We start from the raw sequence: 11421 nt of genomic DNA on the forward strand, positions 1-11421 counted from the left end.
ATGAGTGAGTCTGAGGGGTCAGGGCTAGTTTAGACTTGTCTGTAATGCACAGGATGCACACAATGAATATGTTTAATCTTGAATAGATGCTGAATAGATGCTGAGTGGTCTTAGAATATGGAAAATAAACTACAGGAACATCAATGAAAGAAACGTTAGACAATACTACTATTACTACTACAGTACTACCACTACTACTACTACTACTACTACCAACAACAACAACAACGATAATAATGATACATTTTTATTTGTAGAGCATTTTTAACAATACACTTTACAGGAGCCAGGTCAATTAAAAACAATAAAACCATACAAAATAAATAAAAACACAACAATTGAAGAATTTGCACAGACATCACGAATTTCGGCTCTCTGTTGCGTTCATCAAAGATGTGTTTGGGGCCTCCTCCTCTTTTTCCTCCTCCATCTCCTCCTCGTTTCCCTGCTCCAGTGATAATGTGACATGATGGTTTAATGGGCAGTGTCCTCCTTCCTCCAACACCAAACCCCTCCTGGTATCTGTTCAATAGAACAACAGGAAGGATCACAGAGAGACAAGGAAGGAAAGAACAGCAAGGCAGCGATGACGGGAGGTGGTGGTGGGGGGTGAGAAGAGACGGGGGGATGTGCGTGTGAGAGAGACATGTTCTCTTTGAGCCTCTTGTTGTCCTTTGACCAGGCTGTAGGAAGGTTAAAGCTTTTCCAGCACACTGCACAAGTGAGGAGATAACATCTGTCACTTTATGTCACAGCCAGAAACTTCTGTGCAAATATAGATACTGTGCATCCTTCATTGTAAAACCTACCACAAGCTTTATTGACAAACACTTTATGGGTAAAAATATGAATCTTGCCTTATTTAAGGTGGTATTTTCAATGTGATTTTAGCTCCTTCGTGACATTGGAAAATTCTATTGTAATACATTTTGTTCATTTTATTGCAAACCATGACTGCAGCAGTGCCTCCCTCCCTGTACACACAGGTACACTCGCTCTGTCCTTATCTCTGCATATTCAATAGAAACAGTGATGTCTTACTTGAGTCTTTCTGAAAGGGATATTTTTAGTTTTCAGACTGCTCACGTGTCTGAATAGGAGGAACAACAGTGTTTCTGCAAGCAGTGGAATATCTCTCGCATCCCGAGAGATTCAGAGACTGGAGGCCATCCTCCTGCGTTACTATCAGGACACTCTGATGCTGACAACACACACTGGAACAAACATACAAAGAGAAAACACACAGGGTATATTCTTATTCACACAGGCACAGACACTAGACCCGAGGTGTGATGATTATGACATTAATGGTTTGTGCTTTTTAAGCTGTTATTTCATTTTGATATTCTCCTTCAGAGCATCTTATAAAAAAAAGCATAGTAAGAATAAGAAAGAAGCACATCCACATGAATGAATTTACAGATTCACAGAGAAAACAAGAACCACAATAATTGTTTTTACAAAAGCGTCAGTAAAAATAGCTCTCCTCCTGGGACATCCTGGAGGTTTTTGTCATCTCTTAAAATAAAGCCAGTCAAAAATAATCTACAAAAAATGAATGTCTTCTCTCCAATGTAATGTTAAACAAGTAGGTATAATGTGGCACAATAACAACACCTGCTGAGAGGTTAATTAGTGTCTGTGCTAATTGATGCAAATCCAGTATGGGTCAGGTGCAAGTCGCAGTCTGAAGGGTTTTCAGTTTGCAACGTAAAACAGTGAGAAACTACAGTCGTGACTCAGGAGAAAGAACAGCCGGTGTCCTTTAAGTGTTGGATAGAAAAACTCTGCCGCAGAGGCACACTTTAAATCATCTCAATTCCACCAAACAATGAACAAGAATTTGGAGGACTTAAAGATGTTTGGTGCCAACTTTTCATACTTGAATGCAGAAAAATCCGCTCCTCGCAGCAGTTTTTTGATTCATGGCGTTCCGTCTAGCATATTGTGTTTAGCAAAGCAACAATGTGTGGTACACAAAAGTTCTTGGCCTCATGTCAGATAAAACAAGCCAGCCAGCAAGTCCTGCAAGCTAGTCAGGCACCAACCCTGGGCCCTCCTTCAACCTTATTAAATATCACTTAAATAACGTTGGACATGCACCTGTAAAACATGCACATAATAGTAATCTGGTGCCCCTTAATCAACATTTTATTTTATAAATCAAATAGTCAGCTAAGTAGGACACTAATGAATGAATGTAATGATTTTGGTTTATTAGTTTCTAGCTGAGCACTGAGACATTTACAGGACATTTATACATTTTATTTAGCTTTTAAAGCCTTGGATTTATTTGGCACCTTTGACTATACACAACACAGTTTTAGAGCAACAATTAAACATATAATTAAATAGTCTATTTAAATCTTATTGAGCAGTAAATATAAACATTTTACAACAGAAAGAACATAATGTATGTCCATAACATAGTCAAATGTCTCTTCTATTAAACCCCATTACTACAGATGACTACAGACATGTTTGAAGAGGTTCATCAGTGTAAAATTGCTTTATGGGTTTGTTGCTGCAACACTGCTGAGGGCCATCAGAGAGCAAAATAGGAGAAAGAGGCTGGAGATGAAACAGACAACCAATGGAGAACAATACTGTATATATCCATCTCTAAAGTGTGTGCTCATTCTACTGCTGTCATTTCAACATATTTCAAAGACATCTTTTGTTCTTTCAGGAATCACAGAAAGGATGTGTTATATTCTTCGGCTGCATGTTAACAATTTGAGAAGTGACTTCATGCAGAGGTGGAGATGTTTCAATATCACTTAGGCTGATTGGCTTAAAAATCCAGCTGTGTGGTCAGACAACCGCAATGATGTTAATGCATCCTAATGAGCATCCTGGTCTAACGGCATTGACACTGATTGTTATGTGTGACTGGCTTAATTAGCCCTCAGGGTCAAATGTGATAAATGCGGTCCATTAGCTGATTACAGTGTTTTAGAGTTTGTTTGGACTCATTTAAAGGAGTTTCATTAAACATGCAGAGATGCAGAAAATCAGACACTTCATTATAGTACACAAACTGTATTTATCTCATTTTCACCTGGAAATACTGAGATTCTTTTTAGAAAGAGGAAGTGACTGTTTTTTTCTTTTCTTGTGGATCATGAGTTGTTACTTCTAAAAGAAAAAAATGACATTATTATCAACAATTGCTTAGATAGTGAATGAGAGTACGAACAAAGGTTACTAAAGGTCGGTGAACATCTTCAGATCCGACACTGATCCACAGCCCACACACACACACACACACACACACACAAACCCTGAGGCTTTTAAAATAATAAAAGAAAAACATCAGCAAAGAAAAACAAATGTTGTAATGGTCATGGTAATGGTAATGTATGTTGCTTCATGGCTTCTACAGTGTTTTGAAAAGATCATTTTTATTTTGAACTCATATACATTATAGCACTTCTACTTGATTGTAATGCAATTGTAATTAGTAATGGGTAGAGTTAGTACTTTATGTAAATGAGGATCCACATTACAGTTACTCAACGTTCATAGTGATTATATTGTTCATACTCACTTCCAATTGGACAATCGCTCTGAGGCAAACCCCAGATCAACAGTTTTATGTATCTACTTGGGGCAAACAGCAAAGAGGAGTGGAAAGGAGAGTACACATTTTAGTTTTTACAGTTTGCATAGGGAGGAAATGTGAAAATATACAACAAAGCTGGTATAAATGGAGTATAAATGTGGCATACAATGAAGGCAGTTTCTGCTATTTATTTGATTTGTTTGTTTTTCTTTGAGTTATTTTGTTCATTGATCTGTAGTTATTTAATATTTCATTATTTTCCTGTACTGTATACTCAGATAATAGCTCAGTGGTTTATTTTGTTTTGGTTTCTACTATGCAGATAATTCTTAATGACTAACCCAGTGTACAAACACAGCCTGAAGAGTGTCCTGACCTTGAAGAAAAAGCTGAAGTCTCAGGAGAGGTGTGTGTGTGTGTGTGTGTGTGTGTGTGTGTGTGTGTGTGTGTGTGTGTGTGTGTGTGTGTGTGTGTGTGTGTGTGTGTGTGTGTGTGTGTGTGTGTGTGTGTGGGAGGATAGCACTCCAGCTGTCAGCTATCAAAAGAGAGAAGTCTGTAGTGGTTTGTTGCGTTGCTCAGAATGCTCCGCGACTACTGAAGCGCAGCCTGAAGGAATGTAAAGAGCTGGAGAGATGGAGAGATGGAGAGATGGAGAGATGGAGGGATGAGGGATGAGGGATGAAGGGGGAGAAATGTACAAGTAGTAGAGGGAGGAAGAAGGATATTGGAGATCGGTGAAAGACAATTAAAGGTCTTCAATAAGTTACCATTGACGTCATTGACTGTAGCATTGTGCAATCTATGAGATACATATATGGGTGCACATTCATTTTCACACTGCACTGACAAAGAAAACAATGACTAATTGTAGAATCGGATAAAAAATCATTCAAGATAGAAAAATAAAACATATAGCAGGCGTTGGAAAATGGTGAAATGTAAAAATAGATAGTCTTTAAAGATTTACAGATTTTAAGACTTTTAACTTTGACTTGTCAACCATTTAGCTACAGTGTTTGATTTTCAGACATTTGCCATCTTTGACTTTAACTATGTATGATACTGTTAGCTTTGACTTTAATTTGCTGCTAGACTGGCAGCTTTGACTTAAGTGAACAATTGATATTAGCCTGATATTCAGACTTATGTGAGCTTTGATTTTAACTAGCTCAATAACTAGCTATTACCGTTTGAGTACTGTTTTGTTATCTTTGACTTTAGTGAGCTATCAATTAGCTTTCAGTTTAGTTAGACTGTTAACTGTGACTTAAGCCAGGTTTTAAACTGATTATTGAATTTAACAGACTATTGAACAGATGCTGCTGTAAAGAAAAGGTAATCTCTGGAAAAATAGTGGTATGCTCCTTTAAGACTCCTGTTATTTTACTTTTTTTACTTTTACTTTTATTATTTTACTATTTTAGTTTACTCTCTCATCAACGTTGATCCCACTGTTGCCTTCAGTTGAGTTTTGTGTTGTACTTTATCGAACACCGTGCCAGGAAGAACTCTTTCTGCCTAGATGTCTGTGGATGTCCAGTCATCCAGTGCTATGGTATATTTCATATTGAAGAGAAGGTGGTTGTAACTCATAATGACAAGCTGTCAGATTGAATCTGAGTGGCTGCTTGATGCTTCTGTATAATGTATGCAGCTAATGTACAAAGTGATGCAGCGTACACAGCAGCAGTCAATATCACAGGCTCTTAACCTTTATAGCTTCTGACACCTAAAAATAAAAGACTGTTAGTGACTCCCCGATTTGGATGGACACACACACACACATACAGAAATACACACACATACATAGTTTGACCTTTGACACCAATTAATTTTGTTTTCCCGCTGTGCTTTTGAAGTGTAACAGATGCTATTTTTAATAACACAATAAACCCCATAAGATTAATTTCTGAACATGATAATCTGCATATGTATGTTCCTTAATGCTCCTGATCCATTTCTCCATGAAGAAAACTCTTTCTAATGGCTTGTTGAACTCCAGGACTTATTTTGTGAGGAGACTTTCCAAGAAAAATGACACAATAGGTCAAGCACCCCAAAACAATATATAGTTGTGTTTGACTGACAGATGCCATCTAGCTGTAATTATGACCCGGAGCAGTGGCACAGTTACAGTGACGTCTATATAAGTTGACAGACTTCCTGTTGTTGGGGTGGTTGGTGGGATGGACGGTACAACCCAGCAGTGGACTTTGCCATAGGAGACTGCAAGTCAGGACAATATTTTAGAAACTGTAACTATGATTGTCTCCTAACCTTAACCCCATGTGACATTCTGCAGTGGTCAAACAACATATTGGTCATTTAATTTAGAGGACTTCTTATTTGTGAGCCAATACAATTCATATTTTTGTAGGAGAAATTTTCCCTCAACATCTTTATTTAGTGTGACTTTATCCTATATTTCTCTTGGAAACTCTCAGAGAAAAATGCTACATTCATACAGTAATTAGCACTGCATCAACAAACTACTGCCCCTCTATTTATTTGAATGAATAAGGGAGCTTAATTTTACTGACTGAAAAATGCAGTGTTGTCACAGAGAAAAATGTATTCTTGCTCAACTTTGTATCATAGTCATTCTTCAGTTTACCTTAGAATGATATGATTGTTGCTGTGATTGACTTTTTGATAAGCCTCCATACTCACAGATGTATAGATGTATTTATTACTAGATATTATGTAATATCATGGGCCATTGTTTTTCATTACACTGCACTATGAACATAAATAAAGGCCTTGCTCTTTAACATGGAGGGACTGCCAAAACCGGATTTGTATAATTGATTATTTTTTATTGATTTGTCACAGTGCTTGCCAAAATGGAAAACAATTGAATATATATATTGCAACATAATTTATGCTAATTTAAGACTTGCTTGTAAAGTTTAAAACCAATAGATGAAATTTACCAAATTGTTCTAATTAATTGTCAGCAAGTATCACATCAGTGCTGCTGCTTACTGTGTAAACCTGGTGGTTGTTTAGTGGTAAATAAGTATAATAATATAGTGATACTTAAAAGATATGTAATCAAACTGCTATAAGAGAGTTAGAGATATTACAGCCACTCAATTACATTGCAAGGTCGGTTCTTCATTTTCAGCATTGTTCATTTATTTATCCATTTTTTAAATCATTGTATGGTTAATGCTGCCTCCTTTCTCACTATGTCATGGCTACACACACACACAAAAGCATTCTTCTGTGTAGCAACATGCTGTTGGATGTATTGACTCAGGGTCCACTGAGCAAAACCACCTGGCAAATTTCTTTTTTGTTCTCTCCATATACAGTAGTTCAAGACCAAGGGAGATATTATAGCAGGGTTAGATAGAGTGGGGTATGCGTGCAGAAAGAAAACAATGACACAATAATTTGGGGCAAGTGAGGAAGAGACAGACACAAAGACAGAGGGGAAGGATTGTAATAAATGTTGATAGTGTTATATTTCAAATCCCCGAGGGCACTGGACCCAGCTGCAGAGAGAGGGCAGAGAAAGGGGAGAGAGAGAGAGTGTGTGTGTGTGCGTGTGTGTGTGTGTGCGTGTGTGTGTGTTGTGGTGACTCTAAGTATTGTAGATCTACAGTACAAATTTAGAATTTACAGAATTAGGCCTACATGCTCAACCCATTAAAAAAAATCAGTGCAAATGAACAAGAGGGACGCAGGTTAACAAGCAAGCTATAAATCTAGAGACGTCTATCATTAGAAAATGTTATAAATCTTCTGTACATGATGGTGTCACATTTGATTTCTTTCTCTTTCAATTTTCATTTTTGAACAAATCCAACAGGCTGAATGCAGAGTAGCACGTGTGAAGCTGGGAGAGATTGGAGAGGAAAGAAAACATGGGAACCTGCGATATCACCAACCGTTTTAAATCTTGTCAAGCCAGAAAAAAAAAAACAGTAATTGAGCTAAATAGGCGTGGATAGATGGCAAACCGGCAAGCACCATGGTGGAGTGTATTGGCTGAGATGCCAGGTCGCTACCAAACACACATTCGGTGAAGCCAAATTAATTATTCAGACCATTAACTTCTGGAAAAAAATGGACTGACTATTTTAGGAGAGAAGCTGGGAATTTACTTCAGCCAAGAAAATCTTTTGAGCCAGCATTAATCGGATGATAATGATACTGCATACGAAGGCCTGTGACTTGCTCAAAGGCACTTCAACAGAGCTTGTGCTTGCAGGAGAAACACACATGGAGATCTATAAGCCACTGGGTTACTGCTGTGTGTAAGAGGGTATATGTATAGTATGGTATATGTTCATATATAATGAAAAGGCTATAGTGGTAATTCACTTTGACAGCTTGTCAGTAACGCTTACTGTTGAACACGCAGTCGCCACCTACATCGTATAGTATGGTGTGTTACAAAAACACCAGTTCATAATCCCGAGGCTGACATTAGCTCAGTTGACCTAAAGCGTATTTATTGTCTTTTAATGTGCCTGACATGTCTTTTATTCTCTGCTTCATATCTTTAGTTAAGTTCTTAATACTCTGCTGTCTGCAGGCAGAACTACAACAACACTTAACTTCACCCTCGGGAGGAATCATATCTTGTAAAAAATCTGTTGTGCTTTCTTTTCAGATGACAAACATAAAGAAGGACTTAGTAACAGAGCTGGTGTTTTATTTACTGTAATGAAAAGTTTAAATCAAATCAAAGTTTCAGTTTGAGGAGCTGTTACAGGAATAATGAAAGCAGAGTTATATCCATGAGGCAAACTGCTGCCTCCAATGTCATGACTGCATTTCTGATATTTTAATAATTTCTTTTTTTGTTTCTTTGTAATTTCTTTAGACCTAAAGTGTATTTATTGCCTTTTAATGTGCCTGACATGTCTTTATTTTCTGCTTCATATCTTTAGTTAAGTTCTTAATACTCTGCTGTCTGCAGGCAGAACTACAACAACACTTAACTTCACCCTCAGGAGGAATCATATCTTGTAAAAATCTGTTTTGCTTTCTTAAAGCAAACATAAAGAAGGACTTAGTAACAGAGCTGGTGTTTTATTTACTGCAATGAAACTACTGCCTCCAATGTCATGACTGCATTTCTGAAGTTTTGATCATTTCCTTGTTAATCAAAGATACAGAGTGTACATCATTGGCATACTACAGTGACAGATGGAGCAAACAAGCTGTCAAACATCCCTTGTGGACAGTGATCATATGTTACTGTCAGTATGAAAAAGTTTGTGTTGCTGCAATTGAAACAAAAGTAATCACTGTAACTGGACACAGATGAGAGAGAGAGAGAGAGAGAGAGAGAGAGAGAGAGAGAGAGAGAGAGAGACAGAGAGAGAGAGAGAGAGAGAGAGAGAGAGAGAGAGAGAGAGAGATCTGGATATAGTCTTTAGTTTAGTAAGGTTTATTTTCTTCAAAAGCTGATCATTCATTTGTCATGGTTCTGTCCCAGTCTGGGTTTATGTCCCTCTACCACTGCACCAGAATGACTGAGTGGGAAGAAGGACGGATAAGAGTGATTGCAAATCATATTTAAGGACCACTTGAGAAACTGTTGCTTTCTAAATTGACTCTTGTTGAAATGAAGTGCTCAAGTGGACTATAAAAGTAGTTCGGCTATTCAGAGCTGCAGTTGTCTTTCAGTTGGATTTATGTTCACGCAGCCTTAATATGCGAGCCACTCTGCTTGATGTGTGCTTATTGAAGTTGAATCCATGTGACTTCTGGGGCAATTTGTGCTTGATTTTGTTTTGTTTTCTGAGGTTTTGGTTTACTGGTTTCCACACCTGCCCTGCATCAGTCCTGTTAGTCCTGTAAGCTTCCTGTGTCCTCCCAGCCAGCCAGCTCCCAGCATGCCCTTGTTTCTTGCCACCTGTTCCTTGTTGTTTCATTAGTCCAGTTTGGGTTTAAGTCCTCGGTGTTCAGTTCAGTTTTCGTTGGATCATCTGTTTGTGTCGCTCAGCTAGTTCTGCTCTGTTTGTCAATTTCTGTTCAGTTTTACTTTGCTTGTACCAGAGACAAAATGTCAATGACAGTATTGTAATGTGATGTGGTAGAAATACTACAATCAATGTAATTTTATGCTACATTATAACTAGTGGTCAATTGTTTGTGACTGTGTGATAATAATCTGTTAATAAAGATGCAAAACAAACTTGGTGAGTAAAATCAGGATATGGAAATTGGTGAAAATTCGTACAATGAAGACTGGTGTTCCTAAATAAACATCTAAAGTTGACTAAAAACCAAAATATCACAAAGCTGGGGTAGAAATGTAAATGTATCAGTTAAGTTAAGACACATTATGGGGTGATAGAGTCTAGTAGTCGTAGCCTGAAAGTTAGCAGAAATGTCCGAGCATTGTTATACCAGGTGGTTTCTGTGACCTGAAATAATCCCAAATTTACACAATTAGGCCTTTGAGTTTATCCTGTGTGTGTGTGTGTGTGTGTGTGTGTGTGTGTCTTACAAGGGAGGAAGGTTTACGTGAAGTTAAATCCAGACACGGCACTATAGATTTCCTTCTGAGTTCTCTCTGGAGAGGACGAGAGTAAATGGAGTTTATGAGTAAGAGATGAGAAGTGAAATGATGAGAAAATCATGTTAGGAGAGAGAGAGAGAGAGAAAAAAAGACGAGACAAAGAAGTGTATGAGAGGTGAGACGTTACTGAGAGACGAGAGAGGTCTGCTGGGAATGTTTTGGGGTGAGAGAACATTTTCCTCTCCTTGGGAGTCTGTGTTAAACCAAATTACTGTAGACAACAGAATTACAGACGCAGACATTCAAGAGGGGAAAGAGATGAGGAATGAGTAATAGAGAAGCACAGAGATAGAAATGAAAATCATATTATAAGCGTAAATCATTTATAGATTTTGATTGTTTCTGCTGTTTTATATCCAGAGCTGTAATAGACAGAAAGAGAAAAAAAGGGCAACAACAAGCCATGCTCATAATAGAAGGTCTGGTACTTTCAATCATGAGCATACTTACCTTTTAATTTGCTGAATCTTCTCCTCTTTATTTTTTACTGGCCAATGATTAAAAATATTCCAATTATATTTTAAAGTAATATTGCACATTTCCTACTTTACTTACTGGATGTGATTTTAAATTGCTGTTTCTTTCTTGTGTGGACCCGAGGAAGACCATTTTTCTGGAAGCTAATGGGGATCCAAAGAAAGAACAAAGAATATTAGAAAAACATCATATTTTTGTCACTCACAAAAGGCTATAGAGGGTATGAGTATTACCGTTAGAACAATCAGAAACATTTAATGGGGGTCTCTTTTCTGGTGTGTTCAGAAACGTGGACAGGCAGTTTCATAGTGAGAGGCAGTGAGACGGGCAAACAGGCAGAGGGGGTGGACAGGCAGAGCAAACAGAGAGATGAGACGTTAAACAGAAACAGAGAGGAACAGGATCGTTCTGTAATCTAATGATGATATTGATGAGTGAGAGAGAGACAGTGTTTGTGTGTGCGTGTGTGTGTGTGTGTGTGTGTGTGTGTATGTGCGTGTGTGTGTATAGACTCTAGCTCTAATTATCTGTCACACACTGAAATGGAATAAGTCCTCAGGGGGTGAGTGAGAGCTGGAAAGATGAGAAAAGAGAAGAGGAAGGAGAGAGAATAAAAAGGGAGTGCGATGTGTGCAGAGCAAGGCCGGAGTTATAGTATACCATGACCCCCTGTTGCACAAATCTCTTCATAGATAGATACACCATGCATGCATTAAACTCATACACACCATGACCTCCTCCATTTCTCTCTCTCTCTCTCTCTCTCTCTCTCTCTCTTTCTCTCCCTGCAGTGAGCTCCAACCAGAGCCATGGGGAGTACCCAGACTGCAGGAGT

General features: G+C 38.1%; 1 protein-coding gene across 1 annotated transcript in view; it reads left to right on the forward strand.

Moving 5' to 3' along the window:
* The window catches only part of bean1 (brain expressed, associated with NEDD4, 1), a 40483-nt gene that overhangs the window by 16730 nt on the left and 12332 nt on the right, over positions 1 to 11421 (forward strand). Inside the window, exons 2-3 of the mRNA XM_053333604.1 lie at positions 9106 to 9162; positions 11378 to 11421. The exon at positions 11378 to 11421 is cut by the window's right edge and continues 160 nt beyond it. Of these exons, the coding sequence (XP_053189579.1) occupies positions 9106 to 9162; positions 11378 to 11421 (101 nt within the window). The remainder of the gene's footprint in view (positions 1 to 9105; positions 9163 to 11377) is intronic.

The sequence above is a fragment of the Scomber japonicus genome, chromosome 14 (assembly GCF_027409825.1).
Source record: "Scomber japonicus isolate fScoJap1 chromosome 14, fScoJap1.pri, whole genome shotgun sequence".
In the NCBI taxonomy this organism is placed as follows: domain Eukaryota; kingdom Metazoa; phylum Chordata; class Actinopteri; order Scombriformes; family Scombridae; genus Scomber; species Scomber japonicus.